The following is a 22,074-nucleotide window of genomic DNA, read 5'->3' as shown; positions in this document are numbered from 1 at the left end:
TGGAAGCGTCCCTCCTACCTTCTCTCTCTTGGGTGCGGCTGAGTCCATGGGTGGCCGCAAGATCGATGACAAGTACAAGGCAGAGGAGCAAAAGGATTGGGGCAATAAGAGGAGGCATAAAAAGAGAGGGCGCGGCGGCAAGACCATCAAGAACTCCTCGAATGTCAAGCAAGATGAGATGCACTATGTGCCTGACATAACTGGAGTGTGGGAAGACAATAGGCCTGGCATTCTCATGAAGAACCCCCGTCAAGGCCAGAGATTCGAAGATGGATCCTATTTCGTGGCTAGGGAGTTTGACCGAGTGCTTATTTACTATGCTGGAAGACCGATGCTTACCGAAGCTTCCCTGCGTGCCGTGTCCAGAGAGATGCAAGAGCTTCAGCAGTTCTACATGCAAGCATCAGCTGGTTCTCAACAGCATGCCCAACAAATCAATGTTCGGATCCCACAAGACTATGGCTTCTTTGACCAAGAAACTGGGACCATTCAGGAACGTCCTATCACCTTTGGTGTGGAGTTCAACGAACTTTTCCACCTCTTCAACCGCCAAAAGCTTGATATCAACCTCTTAAAGCTGTGGTCTGCCTACCAAATAAGGGAAATGCGGCGAATGGAGGTCAAAAAAGTAGCCATTCTAGAACCCGCGGTGTTCAACTACGGTGACATCGGTTTTGAGCCAGAAAAGGATCCCTCAAGAACCCTGGCATCTAAATACTTGGTGGCATGTTTGGAGAAATACACGGACCACAACTTTATCCTCTTCTTCCTTAATTTGGAGTAAGTTGAATTTTATATATGGAACCGTTTATTTTTCTAATTCAGTCTTTCTTATACACCCTTAGATACTAAAGTTTGTTTCTTTTGAAAACAGAGACCATTGGGTGACACTACTCATTTGCTTGCCTTGGTCCGCGGTGTACTATTTCGATTCACTAATTCCGAAGAAGGATGTTCGAGGTTGCTACTGGAAACCCATCAAATGACTCATTAACACTGACTGGAAAGTTGCAAGCAAGGGAAAACTAGCTGGTAATGGCTATAAAGACGAGCCTCACCACAACCACAGGTTCCCTTGCCAGCAACAGCCGGTCGGCAGTGTGTACTGTGGCTACTACTGCCGTCACATCCTTATGGAGAATGCCAACATGTTCAAGCCTTAGTGGAAGGGGTCAATCGCGGCTGTGGAAGAGTACTGGCAGCCTCGAATGACAATGGCACATCGACCTAAATGGGTCGTGTATAACATTCAAAGGGAGTTCGCCCATCTCATCAACAATGAGGTCATCAAGCCTAGTGGGAACTTCTACAAACGCGTGGAACAAGTGGTTACTAGGGTTCACCCATAACAATAGCTTCAAACTTGATTTTGCTATGAAATTTTGACACTTTGTAATCAATGTCGTGAAGTGAGATACATTTGTATTCTTTATATGCTTTTAATGATGCGGCTTTATATACATTTGTATGCTTTAAATGATGTGGCTGTGTATTTTTCTGTGATGTGATGTGCTGTGCTATGCTGTGTATTCCAAATATATATGTGCTGTGTATTTTTCTGTGTATAAATGTTGTGTATTTTCTGTGGTTTTAATTATTATTTTTAATAACTGAAAATGTATCAGTGTCGGTCGCTCGCCCGGCACTGATGTGGCAGAGCGACCGTTACTGATATACCAATCATCAGTGGCGGGCGCGGAAACATGACCGTTACTGATATGTCACTGATGATGGTCATCATCAGTAACGGTCGGGTCGGGCCGCCCGCCACTGATGATTGGTACATCAGTAACGGTCCTTGTGACCGTTACTCATGATGGTACATCAGTAACGGTCGGAGCGACCGTTACTGATGATACCCATCATTACTGGCAGGAAGTTAGTAACGGCGGCCTCGACCGTTAATGATGCACTTTTCTGACCGTTACTGATAAGCCTTTCTGTAGTAGTGTCTATAGCGGGGAAAGATAGTCACGTCACGGACCGACGTGTACCAAATAATCCAATTTCGATAACTGGAAGACCAATGATAAAGGAAATAGAAAGAACTATAGCGCCTAATAAAAAAACTATCTAGTCAAACAAAACAGGACTAGAGGAGGAGTGCCTCCGACATCGTCGTAGGGCAAACCACTGCCTGACTCAACACCAGTTGCACAATCTCCACCTGCTTGGTTAGTGGCCGAGGGGGTCCGAGCACCAACAAGTCAACGAGTGTTGTTACTTCTTGGGCATTGGTTGTAAGCCATTAGGTAGAATAGTGCTGATTAAATCCTAAAATAAATGCAAACATCTATACCAAATTTAGGACTTGAACCTGAGTGGGCTGGTTCCAACACAAGGAAAGACCGTTCACACCTGAACTTTGATTTCATTGAGATGTGGTTAAGTAAATCTTTTCCAGTTCCATTGAGATGTGGTTTAGTAAATCTTTTCCACCTCCGTTGAGATGTTGCCTCTTGATTTCTAATCTCATTTTTTGCAGGCCAGCTGTCATTGTAGCCTTGCAGGACTTGGCATTTCTGTACCTGAACGTGCAGAACTTGAGGAATATCATGAGAAGAGCAATTTCGAGTCAACGAACTTCTTCTTTTTATAGATGTGCAGATCTCCATCTTCATTTTAGGAGAAGTGAGATTGTGCGTCTTAATCCGGTCACCAAGAAGGCCAGCAGGTCGCGCACCACGGGAAATATAACCTTCGGGTGGCCAAAATCAGACAACTTTTCAGCAGTCGTTGCTCGTCGATCTAGGTTTTGTTTTCTTGTTTTTACCGAAATTTTGTTGAATGCTTGTCTATGTTTGGAAGTTTGGTATATTTAGAAAATTTGATAGTTCACATAATTTTTTGCTGGGGGTTTATTAAAAATTATAGAAGTTCCTTCAAAAAAATCGGAAGTGTTTCTTGATTTTTTTTGGTAAGTTCCTTTAAAATATGGTGGTCGGAATCGACCTTGTAGGACTAGGAGTCTCCACTTGGTTGTCCCCTATTAAATTTAGTTTGTTCAAAAGTTTTGGCATTTTGTCTTGATTGTTTTTTTAATCTGTCTCCATTGTTGGAAATATGTTTTGTATCGTGAAAGTTCAGTCTAAATGTTTTGGAAGTTCATCATGAATTAGTGAAGAAAAGTTCTTAAAAAGATTGAACTGTCGCGTAGGCCAGGCCATTAGTCAAGTGCACAAGTCGATTCCAGAAACGGGAACTGCAAAACTCACCCTTGGCATGATAGTGGCAAAGAAGCGAAGCAACTTTAGATTCTCGAAAACCACCAGGTGGAATAATGATCTCCCTGTCAGTAACTTGCTTATTTTCCTCGAGAATGTCCACTATGTCCCGATCATTGGACTAGCTCGGTAACAGTTCGCTCTGAGGAGGGAGGAGAGAGATCTGAGGCTATGGCGGCCTAGCCTGGCCTGCCGGACACATCATGGCGGCTCAGCTTGATCTCTCGGCCATGGAGCGTCGCCCGGAGGAGAGACCCAGGCAGGCTTTTCCATCTGCTGACACTGTCCAAGATACGGTTTTCTCCATTGATCGCCGCCCAGGGGTGCAGCTCCGACAGACACTCTGGCGTCGATGGCATCAACGCATCACTGTTCCTGCATCCTCTCGTCCGGATTTTACAAATTCCGGCTTGATGAGATTTCGGTTGCGAACCTTCTCAATGTCTGTCTTGGTGGTGACCCTGTGGAATTTTGGGTCATTCACCTTCGAGATCGCACCTACCGCTTCTTTGTCACTAGCCGGTTCATTGGTTTTCATATTGCCAAGCTTTTGTTCTTTGACTGTTCATCTTTTGTGGTGCATTTTCATCTCTGGGGCTTTGGGGGTCTGGACTATGTGAAGGAATTCAGCGCATGGGAGCAAGAGGAAGCCAATTCATGGCAGTCACCCAAATCCTATGCTCAAGCTGTTTGAGGTCAGAACCTGCTTTCAGGTGCTAATCTTGTCCCCATTGGTACGCAATCTGCATTCCAGATACTGGGGACTGTGGACTCTGATTCACCCTTCTCGACATGGTCTATTACGAAGGGAGTAGGACCTGACGGATGCGATTACTCGGCTGAGGACATCGCTTTGGAAAAGCAAGAGTATCTGCGCAAATTTCATCTTCAGCAGAAGGGCAAATCTACTGTTCCTTGCACTACTGTTTTTTATCGTCTAGTTCCAATTCCCACCCACTGCCAATGAGCCTCCGGCTAGGAATGGTGAATCAGTTTTTCGACGACTTCAGTTTCCGTCGGCAACGGTCAGGCATGCAATTCAAACGGTGTTGATGAGCCTCATAACACCAGGGGCATTGAATCACAGAATTTCTCTGCGGCAGAATCGCCCCATAATGGGCTTGGGCAAGAGTGCACGCGCTGTCTTAAACCGGGCCACCACTTTTTCTGCTGCAGGAATGCCATTCACTGCCGGTTTTGCCGCCGTCGAGGGCATATCCATCGCTTCTGTCATCAGCGTGGCACCAACACGGTATCAGCCACATTTGGTAACTAGAGGACACTCCGCGCGTCGCTGCAGGAGTATATGCTACATAAAAAATTGAATTGAATTTAAGTAGTCAGATAGCTAAATATATTTGAAAAAAAACTATGTAAGCAATAAGAATGGGCCACGCCATTTAAATAAATATTCGTGATGGGCTTGGGTTCGGAAGAACTAAGACGCTGCCACACCGTTCGGTGTGTGGACTTCTTAGCCCATGCAAAACCAGTGGACGCATTGAGCTGCATGGAACCTACTACGTTGGGCGGCGGTAGGTAGGAGCGACTCTCCGGTGTGGGCGTTGGCGCGGTCGTCGTCGACAGAGAGAAGCATCTCGAGCCTGAACGTGGCTTCATCGGGCACCGGGACGGCCCAACGGTCTCTCTCAGCTGGCTCACGTACCGCACCTGCGGTTGGAACACGGCGGCAGTGCAGAAGGAAGAGGTCCGGTATGAGGCGAGCCGCAGAGCTTGAGGTTCATGTGGATCTAGTCCACCGATGTGTTTAAGTTGTCAGATAGCTAAATATATTTGAAAAACCCTATGTTTGCTGAAAATATAAGCAATAAGAATGGGCCATGCCATTTAAATAAGTTTTTTTATTTCTGTGCCCTCCTCTCTTAGCTGTACTCAGTTATACCCGACGCCAGAAACAATGCTCGTCGCTACACTCGTTCGTTTCGCGTTTCCTCGCAAATGCCCTCACGGAGCACCTGCTAACGGTCAAACCCCTTTGACCGTTTGGTTCCGAAGGGTGGGCCGTGGCAAGTGCTGACAGGTGGGGCCGGAGCCCCGTTTCTAACGTGTGGGGCTGCGAGGAGACAGTGCAAGCGGGCAGGTCTTAACGTGTCTGGTTACCTTACATGCGGGCCACGTCCTGACATGTCGGGGCGGTCGACTTAACTTACATGTGGGGCGACGCAACGAATGACAGGTGGGTCCGTCGCCTATCTCTCTCATCCCTTTCCCCGCCTACCCCAAATAGGACCGATTTAGGGTTGTTTGTCAAATATGCCCCCGCCCCCGCCAAATACGCCTCCGTGCTCGCCGGCAATACTGAACGAATGGAATCACTGGCAACGCCGCCGCCAGATACGCCTTCCTGGGCTCACCGGCGAGACTTACGAAGGGAAGCGGCGTCTACATAGCTTAATCGAAGAAAGCAAAACACACCTCTAATGCAAAATTATGGAAGCGATCACATCACAAGCAGTTCAATATAGCGGTTATTACTAACCACAGCAATTCATCATCATAAAACATCCAGTGCAAATTCTAACATTTAACGACATTAATATAAAACTTTACAATCACAACGACGCCGGCCGATCACTCCTGGCTGCCGGCTTCCTCCTCCGCTGCCACGCCAGGCTCGGCAGGCCCCTCCATAGGCGCCACCTCCGGGAGGCCGTGCATCTGGCCGGCGTGGGGGAACGTGTTCGCCGTGTTGGTGTACACGTTGTACAGCGTGAATGCGATAAACTCGCATCCACACCAATACACGCGGCCAAGGAGGTACTCAGCGTCGTGACTATTGGTGAGGTGCACTAGGATGGCCGTGTCGACACCATCCTCTCGGAGCTGCTCCACGCGGTACATTGGAGGGCCTACGGCCTCCCGGTGTAAGAACCCGGTGTGGAGGAAATCCCTGACCAGCGCATCGGGCTCCTGCTGCGCGACATCGCCCACACCTGGAGCGTACGCTCCACAAGAACGCCCGGTGGGAACAACTACTCCTCCGTGTGGGGCAGCGGGTTGAAGGTGCGGCCTTGGAATGCCATTGCCCGTTGGTTAACCGCATAGAAGAAGTGGAGAGAGGTGTAGATGTGTAGAAGAAGGAGAAGAATAGAAAAAAGTAGTGCCATGGCGCCGGGTTAAATAGCGATGGTAAGGGGAAGGGGAGTGGTTTCCGGTGATGAGTGTTGGGTGGTGGGCTTTGAAAGGGGTTTGCATGAATGCTCTGAGACTCTTCGCCGGAGCGGTTTGACTTGCGGAGGCGTGCGCGGCAGTCTTGCATGGGAAACCGACGTGCGTGGGTAGTTGCAAGGCCTTGCATGGGAAACTGATGTGTTCCCGCGCACCCTCTATCCTTCAATATTCCTTAATTTATAGGGAGCTTGACTTGCGGAGGCGTGCGAAAGTCTCTCGAAAGAGCTCTACGTCTATATATATTTCGTGCCATCATTCCGGCCTTTGCATCTAGCCTTCTTCCCTGCTAGCTAGCAAAGATCCATCGATATGGCGCGGTGGTCTGGGGACTCCTTCCAGTGCTACTCCATTGAAGCGGAGAATAGGCAGCTCAACAGAGAATGTCCATACCAACGGACGGCATTCTTCACCTCATCGGACGAAGATGAAATCCATAGTTAGCAGCACTGCACTGGTCGCCGTGGTCGTGGACGCCGCCGGTGTCCCCCACGACGTCGAACTCCGACGCCGCCTCCGCCTCCGCCAACGTCTGGCGTCAAGCGAGGTGGCCGTAAAAGGAAGGCCATGTCTCCAGCGCCCGCCTAGCCTCCTCCTTCGCCGGTGGTACGTCAACCGGCCCCGCCACCTGCACCACCGCCACCGCCTCCTCCGCCGCCGGCGCCTTGTCTAGCTCCGTCTCCAGCTTCTACGGCACCGCCGGCATGCCGTGCGTCGCCGTCACCAACACCACCGCCGCCGACGGTACAAGTCTCTGTGGAAGTGCTCTGATCGTTGATCGGTACACTAGAGATGTACCAAGTCCTTCGAGAAGATCACCAAGAGCGTGGACAAATAATTTTCCATATGTATTTTCATATATTTCTATATGTAATGCTGGAGAGATGAACTATATATATATGTGTATTTTCAAAATCCATTCGAGTTTTCTTTAGTTACAATAATTTTCGTACAGAAACGACCCGCAAATAATAATGCAAAAAATACTGAAAATAATAATGCAATAAATACTAAAAAGAAAATGAGTTTGAAGACAAGTCACTATGAGTCCCGCTTTGGATAAAGGAAGGCAAAAAAAATCGAAAAAAAATGAGCGGTAGCTTGTCAGATAGGCCTAGAACCTGCCATAACTATCCGTGTCGGGCACCTCGAGGCCGACAGTGAAACCAAAAATTTTAAAAATCAAAATTTCAACGATATATGTTTGTAAATTTGTTGAGTTCTTGCTTCGAGAGTCGTGTCTTGCCATCCTCTTTCTTCTAGAGTTCATGTGAGGGGCTATTCGGCTGTTGATTGATGGGAAGGAAGGCAAGATATAATTTTCATGTATTTGTGGCAAAAACAAACTTGGTGGCGACATATCAGTAGCGGGCACCCGTGGCCCGACACTAATGACTAGCATTAGTGGCGGGCTTTGCTTCACCCGCCATTGATAGAGTTTCATCCAAATTTCAACTGTTGGGTCCAAAACATTAGTAAATAAAGGTTTAGAACATATAAGAATTTTTGTTTGGTAACCTTACATGTTACTTGTTCTTCTCAAAGAATTTCAAATTTTCTAGAGCAAATTACTATATTTCATACATATTTTGGATTTTCAGCACATTTCGGCATTAAATGAAAAATCACTTTTTTCAATATATTGTAACTTTTTTTTTGTAAAAGCAGCCAAATATATTAAGTCAAGGATCCAGGCTACAAGCAATGGAGCTCTGAAGAACAGAGCTAAACAAGGCAAAGCACACCCATACAGAAAAAGATACACATGAAGAGTAAAACTAAAACATCAGTCCCAGAAGGCATCGGCAGGAGCCAGCAGCTTGTTCAAATGAGTAGTCTGAAGCAAAGCAGCAGCTGATACCTTCAAGGGCCTCAAACGTGCTTGCCAGTTGATGCCTCTCCTGCGGCTCTCCTGGCGATCGCTCTGGCTTGTGCACTCGAGGTAGATGGTAGGGTTGTAGATATCGAATGAGCGTCACCGAACCCCACCCTGAATCGCCAACTTTGTCATATCTGAGGTGCAACAGCAAGAACTCACTGATCTGTCTTTGGTGCACAACTCGAACAAAGTCAGCAATACGACTGACGCATCTTCTCCATGCTTCATTGATAGCACTGTATGAAGATAAAGCATGCAAAGATGTAGCATCGACAGCCCTGCACAAACGCAAATGGAGAAGAGCAGAGCTGACAACAGAACACCATAGGAGAACAACTTCACCATGAAGGTTCGCCCAAGTATTCGCCCAAAATCGGCAGCAGCCATCTCCAAACAAAGAGCCCCAATCAAATATCTACAGCACCTCGCAGCCGATAGTCGACAAGGAGAAGAGAGGAGGGGAATCTGCGTGAGAAAGCCTCACGAATGACCACCACGGGAAAAGCCCCAATAAGCAGCCATGGTAAAGCTTGCTCAGATCCAGATCTGAGGGGCGGATTTTATTTAGGAAAACTAAGAAGGAAGGGACACCGATACCAGCTGCAGGAGCTTCCATGGCGACGGGAGAAGGACGGCAAGCCACCTCCAGCCGGCAGCCATGGCAACCATGCAAGACCCGGCATCGGAAGTACGTCATGGCGACACAAGCCCCTAAGGCAACGAAAGAACGAAGTAATATACATAAATAAGGGGGAGGGGGGGGGGGGCGGGCCTCCCTCCCCCGCTGCTCCGGCCGGCGAACCCGCTGGAGGAGGATGGGAGGGCTGCCAGCGAAGGGAGACGAAGGGGAATAGGGCTCAGGAGTCTTCGGGAAGACGGGAGAAGAAACTGGGGCTCTCACCCCCAATACATTGTAACCTAGTAGAACGCAAACACATAGGTTTAAATGAAAATTAAATGTTTTATACCTTGATTACTGTGATTTACACTTCAATCATAATTTTCTGACAACTATTTCATATTATTAACATTATTATACTTTTGAGTTAAGTGTGAAGTTTGCCTTGCGTGCCTCGCTGTAGTTGTGAGTGACATGGAGCAAATGTTTCTGTGTGCAGGTGCAAGGAAGTGAGCAGGCTGCACATTAAGTGTTCGATGATATGCTCAAATGGGGCTTTACGTGTTGTGTTCGGGGAATCGGCCTCGGTCGCCTTCGTTGGAGGTGCTGAAGGTGTTGGATTCACTGCTGCTGCAGAGGCGGAAGTTGTTTGGGCCCTGGCGCCGGCGTTGTTCCGTCGGGTGTTGGTGGTCATATTGCTGGTTATGGCGGCGGCAATGTCGTGTCCGTGCCGGTTAGCAGTTTGACATGATTGGTGGCCAGCGGCAAGGTCGCCAAATTGAGGGGACCTCCTGCAGCAGGGCGGGCTCCAGGTGTAGCAAGGTGGTGACCATCTCCTTGTTGGCGGGTAGGTAGATGGAGATGGTCTGCCGCACGGTGGACTGCAGCAGGTTGCTGGTGTCGCTCTGATGGGCGGCTGCAATCGTTTTGGTTGGACCTAGCTGTGCCGCTATGGCTGCGGCAGGGCTGGATGTTGCCGCTGTAGGTGGTGGTGGTGTGATTGCTGCCACTTTGTCGACAATTGGTACGAGCTCTCTGGTCCGGAGGGGGAAAAAACGGGAGGGCCCGCGACGGGGAAAAAAATGGCGGAACTAGGGTTCCGGGTGGCGGCGCCACCAGCCCGCCAGCCCCTTCTCCATACTCCGCCGGTTCTGCTCCACCCCCACCCCCCCACCCCCGTGTCTACCGCACCTCGTCTGCTTCGGAGAGAGCACTCGGGCGCGGCATCCACCGCCACCGCCGGGACGCTGGGAGTGATGTGCCGCCGCCTGGATTTACGGCCTCCCGACCGGATCCGCCGTCTCCTGCCCGGATCTGCCGCCCGAGTGAGCTCCGGGCCGACGCCGTGCCGGCGTGCTGGGGAGAGGAGGTGCAGCGGCTGCAGAGCGCCGGCGCCACTTTCTCCGCACCGCATGAGCTCGTCTCGTCCGTCTCGGCGCCGGGGATCGTCGGGGATGAGCACATCGACCCACTGGCCTCCTCTTCTTCAAGGTTCTCGCGGCCCGTCCGCCGCTGGGGTGGAACTTCCGCAGGGAACTTGAAGAGGAACTTTTTATCGTTGGTGGGTGGTATATATTGTCGTCTTGATCTTCCGTGGGTTCCATGGTTGGCCTCGAAGGGATTCAAGCCGGCTGTACCTCCTCTTTCTCTGTGCTTGGTATTTTCTTGTTACTGTTTTTAGTTTAGTTTAGTTGTTGTTTGGACGAAAGAGATGAGGTTTGATCTTTCTTCAATCTTTAGGCTGTGTCATTTTGCAATATGCAAATGATATCTTTTTTCTATGAAATTTTGAGTTAGAAAGTGAAATCTAGAATGTTGAGAAGAGGTTTTCTTAGCTGCTGTAGTTGTTTCATATGATTGGGAAGACGAGATTTGGGAAAATAATTGGTTAGGAGCCATGCCTCTAGCCATTATTTTCCCTCTTTGTTTCTTCTCACTTTTGGTATCGATATATTTGTAGATGTTTCATAGAGATTTTCTGTTGGGTGGTGGGTGATTCTCCTTCGGCTAATTCGGAGGGAAGACCCTATAACTTTTAGTTCACTAGTTAGTAATTGTAGCATTCCTACCAGAGCTGTGTTAAGAAGCTTGAGGGGGAAACGGGGATCATCATTTTTTTTTTGCTCTAGGCAAGAAAGCATGGATCGTCTGCCTTTTTCTTGCTCTTTGGTGCATTTTCTGTGGAATGGTGTTCAAATATAGCTATGATTTCTCTTTTATCCTTGCTATTTTCAAGAGTTGTTGGATAGGCGCTTTTACAATTTAACAAGGGGGAGACAAACCTAGTTCTTGTGAGGCTGGAAGTTATCATTTGGACATTGTGAAAAACTCGTCATGATGCGTGCTAACAAATTGCCAAATGAGCTTTCACGTGTGTTATTTGTTGTTTGCTCATCTGTTGACTTAAGGGCTAGCCTGCGGGAACATGCTGCTCTGGATCTACTTCACTCGTGCTTTGGGAGGTTGTGGCAAGTCGTGGCGACGGTTTTTCATCACTTGAGAGGTTGGACTCCTGTCACTTGTCATCTGAAATGCCGAGGGGGGCCATGGAGTGGTGTTGCTGAACCCTATCGTGAAGCCGGAGTCTTTGTTATGAGCAGTTTGTAATAGGGATAGATCAATTGGCCTACACCGGTTGTCATATTTGAGGAGGTTTCAGTTCTATTTAGCTGAGCCAACTCCTGTGAGTGTTTAAGTTCAGACTATTTATGTATAAGACACTTGATTTCCTTTAAATGAAACCGGAGTGGGAGCCCTCTGTCTGTCAAAAATTGTGCCGACTGAGTTGTCATCCGGTGCGGATTCAGGACGACGAATCAGTAATGGTCTTTCCTAGCTTGTTAAATTTTGAGTTGTACTTTCTGAGCTTTGCATGTCGTTTGAAACTTCAATAATACAAAGGCTGTGTGCATCGATCGATGATGCAGAAGCCGAGGGATTTCCTCCTTTTCGGAAAAAAAAATGTCCAGAAGTGGGTGCCAGCAGCTTTTTGTCCTGTGGTTAAAGTTTCGATTGCAGGCTTAAACACCAGGTTTCTGCTAGTGCGTCAAACTTCTCTTTTTAATCTTATATTCCTTCCGTCCAACAATAGAAAACATATTAGCTTTCAGTTGACCAAGCCTTTGACCACAAATTACTTCAAGAATATGTGACTAACGTGATCAAAATCATAGCCATAAGCAAATATTCTTGAGTAGGAATACAATGGATATGAATCTATGTCATATAATTATTTATTAATACAGTAATTTATGATCAAAGTATTGGTCAAACAAAAGCTAACACGTCCCTTGTTGTTGGATGGAGTAAAAACTTATTTCCGTTGACCAATTAATGGCGAGGGGCGAGCCCGGTTTGGAAGAAGAAAAAAGATCGCCGTTTTCTCACGAAGTGCACCTACAAACATACATACACGAAGTGCTACATTAGCTAGTTGAAAAACAAAATGAATTAGCTGAACCATGACGAGATTGACAAACTAAAGCAATTCTACGGCGGGGCTCATCTGCCTTCCCGAAATGATGATGCTGTCTGCAACTCAAATGTCTCTAATCTAATATATTCCTGAATTTGCACACCCTCATATACCTTGTATGTACAAAATAAATCCTGTACAATGTTTCACGACTCTCCAAGGACCTAACAACAATAGGGGTACAAATAGTATAAACCACATGATACCTAACAATTCTCCAATTCCAACCAACCTAACAAAAAAAAAGTAAACCTGTTTACCCTCTAAATAATTTGCTACACAGTCGACGATAGACGAGGCAAATTTCGAGATACAAGGACAGCCTCGCCAGTTGTCGCTTTTGATGACGCAATTTCTTCCAGGCGTTTCCATGTCGATTCTTGCTTCAATTTATGCTCCGCCTCTTTAGCTTTCTCTTCCTCATATCTTCCCAGACATTGGGCGAATAGTTCAGGCTCACAATCAGAGAATAACTTTCTGACATTAAGAGTGAGACTTTGCACAGCTTGATTCCAGTGCCCATTTATATTATTCTCCAGTGCAGGGAAGATGATAGGCAATAACACTTTACTGTTCTGATTAATCAAGTTCTCGATACGGTCGTTGTTCCATAAAAATAATGCTCTCTCAGCAACCTAAAAGGAGCAGAAGTACAGTTACTATCAATACATTTGAGCAACTACCATACGTAAAATAAATGGATAACCAGATACAAAATATGTAAATCCATGTCAAAACATTTAAATCTAGAAACATACTCAAGCAATGTTTTCTGTAATATGATGGGAAACCCAAACGAGTGATAGCTATGCACAGTACTGGTTATGCATATGGTCATGCCCCCATAGTGCTATCAATTGTGATCACTAGGTCTGATTTACCTTTTTTTTCAGGGCAAACTAGGTTTGATTTACCTGTTACTTCAGGATCTGCTGATTGGGACTCATATTTTCCATGGTTCAGCCAAGGGAATAATACAAACCAATGACTCTAAAAAGGATTCACATGGCAAAACACAACAGCAACGAATAATACTCACGGCGTTCATTAATTGAAGGTCTGCAGTTGTTGAACAAATGTTATTTTGCTGGAAGGGGAAATATGTTTGTGCTCAATTTTTGCTTACTGAGGCCCAGTTTGTGACTGACTTATTTTATAACCTGCTGTGGAAAATGGTTATGGAAGTAGGAGAATTTTGGTTAAACAAATAGTAAAATAGGCAAAATCTATTTAGGCAAACGAGATTATTGTAATCCACAAATTCCAAATGGAGCCTAAGATATTGAATTACTTCTAGACGCCTAATAATTAAATTGGTTTGAGGGGAGAAAAGCTGATGTTGTTCAACATTCTACACTTCATAACACCTATTGGGTGATGATAATACAAAGTATCTGGGATTTCTGATGTTGGCGCTCATTGCTGTAAAGGTAATATGGGTGTTGCATGTAAGGACGAGCTGCCCCCTACTAATTGAACTTGCCTTCTAGGATTCGAACTCTATGACTTTCTTTACCGAACTCCCCTGCACTCTTTCTAAGCTAATCCTCATATTTACTAATTGTGTGTATCCCCCCTCTCAAAATTCATCTTTCAGATGTAATTTAGGTTGTCCTTCAGTGCTGAGTCATCCATTAATGGAAGGTAGAAGAGGCATTTGCCCTGATGTCCTCGGAAGAACTTCTCTTCGATTGGAGGCTTACTTTTGGCTTGATTAAAGAAACACTCTCATGTTGATTACAGAAACACGCTCCGGCTCTTCTCTTCTCTTCATGTTGGCCCAGTTTCATTCACAGCAGCCCAATGTAAAGACACTATATGGAACACCCTCTTAACAGATGTCATTTAAACCTAAACCATAATGGAAACAATTTATATAGAGGCGTTATATGGAACACCTTCCATGGCACGCACGATCGTGACATAAGAAATTAAAGGAGTAAGGATTAGCAATTTGAAGGGCTGGATGTTTATTTCTTGCTTGATGAAAGATTATAGTTTATTCCTATTTATAGCTTTCAGTTAATGACGTTGCCTTCTATGAGAACTTGATGTCCTTTTTTTGAAAGAAAACTGTAAGGAGACCCCTACGGTATACATAGGAACCTAAATTCGCATCCGTGAGGACTTGATCCCAAGTGGTGGGATAGTACATTCACTCCCCCAAACAAGTGAGCTAGGCTCGCTCCCGAGAACTTGCTTTCCTTATATAACTACTCATTACATTGACTCTATGTTCATCTGATCTTCCATTACTCCTAATCAAGTCCTCCTCATCGAGACTCCTCCTGGACTCTCCTAATGTGTGGCCGTGAACCTGTTCTAGATGTCATCACAGCTTCATGTACAGTTCACGCTTCAAGAAGATTTCCATATAATTTACAACTCACAGTTCAAGTCTTTCGATGCACAAGCAGTTTTCAGGTAAACAACAGATAATTGCTCCTTCCTAGACACATCAAAAATGATTTTACCCCAATAAATGTACTGGTACTACCTATGATTCAATCCCACCACATTGCAGGAGTAACTTTTACTCCTTTTCTCCCTACCTTTTGTCTGGAGAATGACACCATAGATAGCTAGCCACAAAAAGGTGTAGTAATAATAGGTTCTTGCAGGGAGACTATAAATAATTGGACATTCATGTTTACAGTTCATATTAACATCTATATCATGTGCATGGCATGGTGTTCTTTGTCCAACTAGAATATATTACTAACTCTGGCATACTTATAGGGAGACGGATCAGGTCAAAAATGAGCTTGTGGTGCAAATATGAAAACTTACAACCAAAGCCATCAGATCGTAGATGAGCAGCCTGGATACGGCACCGCGCTCCGCGGTCATCTCACCCAGTCTGATGGAGACAGGAAGCCTACCACCCATAATGCGCCCTCTGGCTAGCATGATAGCGAGACCTTATTCCTAGCGTGGCACCACCATCCATCCTCCCATGCAGTGCTGCGTGATTATCTCGACCTCCAGCAAACACGATAGTGTGTGAACCTCTACCTCCATGATGTCACCATCCATCCAGCATGAATCCGTCATCACCCCTCCCTTCCCTCGTTGCTCCTCATCCTGTATAGATCGAATTGTTGTTGGTCTATTCGGTCATCATGGCTTGGGTTCAGTTATTTTTTCCATCTTATTCAGGGTTCGGGTTTGGTTTTTGACATCCAAAATTTATGTAAAAACCTAGACAAATTTGCAAGCCTTGATAGCCCATGAGCCCGATTACCAGATCCAGCACAGCCTGCTATGCTGCACGTCGCCCTCAACAAGGATCTCCATGTTGTTTTGTCTATTCGGGGGACCGTAGAGGCATTGACCGAACCAAAATAATCGGTCTATTTGGGTTTGGTCCTTGATTTTTTTTTTCAGGAATTCGGTCATCATTTCTTGGAACCCGACAGACCAGAACACCGAATAGACCAAACTGAAAAGACCGAATATACCGAATGCCCAGGCCTAATCTATTCTTGATGCATCACAAAAATAAAAACTGCTCATCTGTGACAATCCAGTTCAAGGACATTATAGCATTCTAATAAGCACTTAAATTAATCTTCAAATTTTGACTTCCTCCACCTGTAAGGTAGACGGTGTTCAAAAGCATGCCACTTTGTCCGTTGTTTTTGTATTCTTGTGATGTAAATAAAAGATTATACCATACACAAAAGATTTCCACCTAACCAGCTTGAATAGTTCATGGATGATGTTAAGATGGTGTGACGGGGAAGTGTAGAGCTGTAGGAGAGAAGAGGGACAGGAGGAGATCCACGTAGACATAGGGATAGATATCAAAGCCTAAACTTTTCTTATTCAGATTTTTCCAACAATAAGACCTTTTGATTAAATGTCATTTTATGTGGAGCTAGTTCTTTATCGAGGTAACATGGTGAGTCAAAACAATCTGAAAAAGAAACATTGAGTAAAATCAAAGCAATTTTGGACATAGCATGTTAAAGAGAAGGGTGAAGCTGGCACTAGAGGCCATGGGTGCAGAGAAGGGTAGTGTTTGATGGAGGCTGGGAAAATTACGAGCACGAGCACCGATGTAGTGTTTGGAGGTGGATGTGGTAGTTTAAGGAAGCATGCCTTTGCATATTGAACACAGTCTACATTTGTCGAAAACAAAAGGCGAAATGTCTAGTATGACATGTAATAATACATTTGGTGATATATGGAGAAAGTGATACAGTACGTGACCAAAATCCAGAAAAAAGCACGTAACTAGAAATGTTTATACATAATTTGAACAATCCACAACACAAATATTATTTGCCCTGTACATGAAAGCCAAATTTTGCAAATTAAACCAGTAGATTAGCAAACCACAAACAAGTTCAATTTCTGCTTTGTTTCTCCTACCCTCTATCTATCGTGTCACTAAAATGCTGGGGAAAATATCTTAGCAGAAAATGGGCAGGTATGAATGCATGCTGAATGATGTGTTGCAGACAGGGTTCATGTTTCTGGTTTTTTGTTTTGCAAGAAATTTCATGAAGATGGTGGAACCGGAGTAATGTTTTGTCATATCCTTTTTGTAGATAATGGAAGCATTACTGCCAGCCTCCACAGGTTTGGTCTCCTCCGGCAACGGGATTCAACATGTCTACATTTCACCCAATTTATACAGCTAGTTTTGAAATTGCAATGTGAGTCCACAACAAGCAATGATCAAAGGATCTGACAATCTTTAGAGCACAACTAAACATGTACTCCCTCCGGCCGGAATTACTTATCACTGATTTAGTACAACTTTGTAGTAAATTTGGGACAAGTGACATGGGTCGGAGGGAGTAATAAACATCTAATTCATTATTTCATATGCAGATGAATGGCCTACGTTCTATAACTACCAAAAATACTCTGGCTGATCAACCAGAAAGTACAAAGTACAATGTAAAGAGAAAACATGCTTCTTGAGTAGTTCACTGAATTTTTGTATACTGAGTTTACGTCACCCTTCAGGCAAATAGATGGATACTAAGTTGGTGATAAGATATAAGGGAAATACGTTGTTTAATTGTTTAAAGATTAAAGAATACAAAAGCGAAGCTAAAAGAAATTTGTTTTAGAAATCGTTGCATAGAAATTTTGTCACTGAAAACTGTCACCCGCAGAAACACCTGTGTTCCACAGTACCACATGGGATCGCTAGCATCAAACTAATATGAATTCTTTAATGGAAGGGGGAGGGGGAGGGTATTGGGTGAATTGATCAGTTTCACCCTTCCGAAAAACAGATCTAAATAAAGAAACGGTTGATGCTGCAGAAAAAATTGTTCTGCCAAATACATTAGCATCACAAATGGAACTTAAACAATCCAATGTCATTCCATTACTACACTGTAATTGTACATATGTGCACAAAAAAGCATGCTATCATGCCAAATTGCCAATAATACAAGTAGAGTTAGCAAATTATTATGATAATTTCAGATATGAATCTATTATCATGATGGGATAAGAGAAGCTGATAACTTGTGCATAGGAGAAATGGATAATAAAACTGCATAAGGAGAAAATTAACCATGGACAAGGGATTAATATTACCTGAAAGTGAGAACTGTTCAGGCAGCGTGCGATCTGGCGGAAAAGAGGCACCATACATTTTTTAAATTCTGCAGGTTGTGTTGCTTCTAATATCTCTTCCAACTCCCCCAGAAACATTGCCTCTTTTGTACTATTTGTGACAGGCCAATATTTTATAAGGCCCCTAATAACAGTATCTGCAAGCTTGCAATCTTTTTCAACGAATTGTGTAATGCTGTACGACAACTGTTGATGGTACTTTGAAATGCATTTTGGCTTGTGAAGTGGAATTAAGGTCCTCACAAGGAACAGTTTATGCTCTTCCTTGAGTGGCAAAGCAAATCCATTGATGATACTTCCTAAAATCTCCAGGAGCTCTGCTATGCCGTTGTGCTTTTCGGTCTCATAGATGAACTGGTAGAATATGTTGTTGATAGATTTCCTAATAAATGGTCGATACACCATGAACTTTCCATAGATACGATGAAGTGTCATTTTTAGGTACTCCCTCTCCCTTGGATCTTCAGAGTCATACAGGTCCAGCAGTCTTATAATAAATGAGTGGTCGATATATCTTTTAGCCAATTTAGCATCGGTTTCTGGAGACTGGATAAATCTCAAGAGTAACTCGTACACAATCTGCAAGTGTGACCACGCAGGATCTGTCACTGCTTCCTCGTCTTCCAAATCAAAAGCTTCTAACACCTTTTTCTCTCTGGGTGGAGAAGTCAGTGTCCTGAACAAGTTTACTGAAACCATTACTGTGATCTCTTGCATAACTATTTCAGGGAACTTCCCATTGGCAGACGCAACATAGTCCACAAGTTCCAATAGAGTCTGCCTCTTTATTTCCTTTTCCTTTATGTTCTTTGTCGGATCAGTAAAGTCAAATACCACACAGCACAAGTTCAATTTTCTGATCAACAGGTGTTGTTTCTTTGTACTTGGAACGTCCTTAAAGCTTGGCAACGGTTCAAAGCTAGAAGCGAACAAGTTACCATTTGTCCTTGAGTTTGGCATATGTACATAGTTTCCACTCAAGTAGCTGAGCCCAGTATCTGACGTACTTGGAGGTTGCGTACTCAAATTAGTGGTAGCCCTATAGGCGACTCCAGGACCTGACAGCTGGTATGACACTGAAGGGCTCGTCCCACCAATGAACTCCTTATCTGATGGTTTGGAAGGCTTCCGCCGCCTAAACATTTGCTTCATCATAATATCACCCAATCGAGCTGAGTTGGCTGACACTACCTAGTGTAAGCCTTAAAGACCTCCTCAGAATAATTGAAAAAACCTTCTTGGTTGATTTCTCCTCTTAGCACGCGCTACTACCACATATCTAAGCCTGGAATTCCATTTCCACTGTGAGCAAGCACACCTGAAAGGTATCGCACCAAATCAAGCCGTTCCAACCTGCAATACACAAAGGAGAGGTCAGCAGCATAATAGATGGGAAAACTGCTGAACAATGCAAACAAATGACGGTATTATTCGTGTAATCACCTCTCAAGACCAAAATAAGCTCCTATCTCAACCCCCAAAAGAAGCAATTGAAACAACAGCCCCGAATAAAGAAGAACCTGCTTAAAACCCTACTCGTTCTGCCTTCAAAACCGGCGGCGCCTGTCAAATCGGTGCGACGTGCAAACCCAAGAAACCAGACGAAAGCGATCATACACCGGGAGAGTCGAAAAAAGAGCACAGATTTGGCGACAGCGACCACGGGACCGGAAGCAACGGTCAAGAGAGACGACGAGCGCTAGTCAAGAAGTGGGGCCGCCAAACAAGAAGTCCTCTCCTATACTATGCATCCCCTTCCATCCGGATGCAAGCGCTGAAGCGGAAGATGGTGGAGGAATACGAGCGTACCAATAGCCCCCTGCGGCGGCGGCGGCGGAGCAGTGATCTCTTGCGGCCGCGGAGGTGGCGGGCGGCAGTGGGTGGGGCGCGAGGAGGAGCGGTGGCTTGGAAGGCTGGTTCGAGTAGCGGGTTTGGCGGTGGAGAGAGAAGGCGGATGCTTCGGAGCAGCAGGCCGGAGGGGGGAAGAAGCACGGGGGTGGAAGGGGGAGTTGTTGGTGGCTTTGCCTGCCTCGTTGAGATCTTCTGGACTTGCACTTGTTTTCCTCTTTCCTTTCCGTTTCTTTGGCTGCCGGCGTTTTCCCCTTTTTCTTTTTGCAAACTTCGGCTGTTTTCCCCTGGGCATGTATGTATCCGCGGTAATGGCGATTTATCCAAGGCAAGCAAGCGTGTGCTTTTCCGTTTGAGACGGTGTGTGTATCGGTTTTTTGGTAGTACTACCGTGAAGGCAAAGTATGGGCCAAAGCATATCCATCCATACTTTTAGAGCGGGACTCAATTCGTTGCCTCCATATGTTCTAGAGGCTAAGATAAATCAAAGGTTAAGACTTGCCTAGATTTAATGGTTTCAAAAGTTCTTAGTTTTTAAAATATTCATCCAAATGAGACCAAACATTCTCAGATCATATTGTTGTCCTCAGTTCTTTGGGAGAAGAGTTAAATCACAGATTTAATGACTTCAATTATGAGCCGCTTCGTTGGATGCTTTCGGCCCACGCGATCGGTTCAGGCATGGCAATGCAAAAGAAGTTGATAAAGTTCGCAAAGTTTTAACCTAATGACTTCAATGGTGACAAGCTGGATCATTTTCAGCGGGATCTTTGCCTCTACATAGATACAAAGTTTGCTACTTATTGGTGATCTAACTACATTCCTAATGAGGTGATTGTTAAATGCTTTGATGGGATGAAAGATCACCCTGCGATGAAACGGAAGGAAATGTGTTCAAGCTTATTTATTTATTTGTCAATGTTTTACATTCTCAGTTTTCCCTTGATTTTAACATGTTTTTCTTACAAGTTTAGGCTGGAAAATTAATTTGACAATATAGATGTTCTCTTTTGCAAATTTAAAATTATTTTGTACAAAATGGTTAGTTTACTTTGGTCTTCTCCATGAACTTGTCATAATTTTTGTGTGATGAAAATATTTTACAAGGAAATACAACCTCCGTTCCGAAATATGCTCCGTCAACATGTGACTTATGTGATACAAATCATAGTCGTATGCACTTTTGAGAATACAATAATATAGATTTTTGTGAAATCATATATGATGTGTAACATTGGCAAGTGTTTTAGATGAAACATTGATGTGGATACTTTGGATAATATGGATATTTAAGTGATGACATGTATCTTGTTTGGACTTAGTGCTTTGCTAGTGGTGTGCTGATCCATTAGTTTCTTATGTGAAAACATGTCGTGAGTTGTGTGAAACTTACCCTGAGTCAAGTCGTGGACTTGTGCTCGTACTGGTTATTTGTGTGTTCGCTTTCAGGTGTTGCCGGAGCTAGAAGAACGTGGTCGATGACGGGATCGAAAGACGAAGCTTGGGAAGCTGAGGTCGAGGATCAAGGTCATGCGGGACGTTCGTGCGAAGGAACAATGGAAGTGAAGGTTACGATGATCCGGGAGGGCACCGGTTTGTCGTATGTTGTTTATACCGGAGATGTACGGTATTGGAGATATTCGATACGTGATGGTCGAGTTTTGAAGACATCACAAGAAGAGTTGATGGCATGAAGTGACATCGAGGTGAAGATATGTAGGTCCAGCCGTGGCTGGATGAGAGCTGTTTAAAGATTAAACAGTAGCGTCATCAAGATGGCGTCGGATGGAAAAGTGATCCACATGAAAGTTGTGCGCGTCGTCGAGACGAACAACTTTGCTTTTGGAGACATCTCAATCCAAGGTCGTATGCGGGCCCCACGGGCAAAATACTGACCGGGACAGAGGAGTCCGTGTTGGATTCAGATTCGGTTTAGGGTTGCGAATTTTTCCTTATAAATAGAGGGCATCCTAGCTAGGGTTTTAGCAAGGACGTGAGGGAACTCAAAACTTTGGATCTAGATCAATTCTTGGAGAGTTCTTGGATGCATGGTTGCATCTTTTGTAATCGATCGACATCGTTGCAATAAAGAGATTCGTTGGCGGTGTCATCTCTGTTCTTCTCGGATCTTCGTGAAATCTTCGTGCTAGATCTTTCTAATACTTTGTTGCAGGTTTATCACAAGTTCATAATACTTTGCTGCAGGTTTATCACGAGATCAAGAGAAGATTGCAAT

General features: G+C 44.9%; 1 protein-coding gene, 1 long non-coding RNA gene and 1 other non-coding gene across 5 annotated transcripts; 1 reads left to right on the top strand and 2 right to left on the bottom strand.

Moving 5' to 3' along the window:
• The first annotated feature begins 9,112 nt into the window (after positions 1-9,112).
• Positions 9,113-11,682, top strand: LOC112272404. Its single transcript, XR_002966170.1, has 2 exons — positions 9,113-10,568; positions 11,320-11,682. It is a non-coding gene; the product is annotated as an uncharacterized LOC112272404 (long non-coding RNA).
• Positions 11,683-11,976: 294 nt separating this feature from the next.
• On the bottom strand, positions 11,977-12,223 carry MIR7748A (microRNA MIR7748a). Its single transcript, NR_127035.1, has one exon. It is a non-coding gene; the product is annotated as a microRNA MIR7748a (primary transcript).
• Positions 12,224-12,381: 158 nt separating this feature from the next.
• Positions 12,382-20,122, bottom strand: LOC100823841 (serine/threonine protein phosphatase 2A 57 kDa regulatory subunit B' theta isoform). Of its 3 annotated transcripts, XR_002962078.1 has the most exons (4): positions 19,434-20,122; positions 17,952-19,343; positions 15,177-15,470; positions 12,886-13,021 (listed from the first exon to the last, which is right to left on the bottom strand). XR_002962078.1 is itself a non-coding variant. In XM_010229874.3 (3 exons), exons 2-3 carry the CDS (start codon positions 19,143-19,145, stop codon positions 12,662-12,664), a joined length of 1,554 nt encoding a protein of 517 aa, XP_010228176.1. In that variant the 5' UTR covers positions 19,146-19,343; positions 19,434-20,122; the 3' UTR covers positions 12,382-12,661. The 3 variants fall into 3 exon arrangements, 2 of the variants coding, with proteins under 2 accessions (XP_010228176.1, XP_010228177.1); XM_010229874.3 differs by lacking the exon at positions 15,177-15,470 and having other exon boundaries at positions 12,382-13,021; XM_010229875.3 differs by lacking the exon at positions 15,177-15,470 and having other exon boundaries at positions 12,382-13,021; positions 19,800-20,082.
• Positions 20,123-22,074: the final 1,952 nt, after the last annotated feature.

The sequence above is a fragment of the Brachypodium distachyon genome, chromosome 1 (genome assembly GCF_000005505.3).
Source record: "Brachypodium distachyon strain Bd21 chromosome 1, Brachypodium_distachyon_v3.0, whole genome shotgun sequence".
In the NCBI taxonomy this organism is placed as follows: Eukaryota; Viridiplantae; Streptophyta; class Magnoliopsida; order Poales; family Poaceae; genus Brachypodium; species Brachypodium distachyon.
This window is presented reverse-complemented; position numbering and strand designations above follow the sequence as displayed.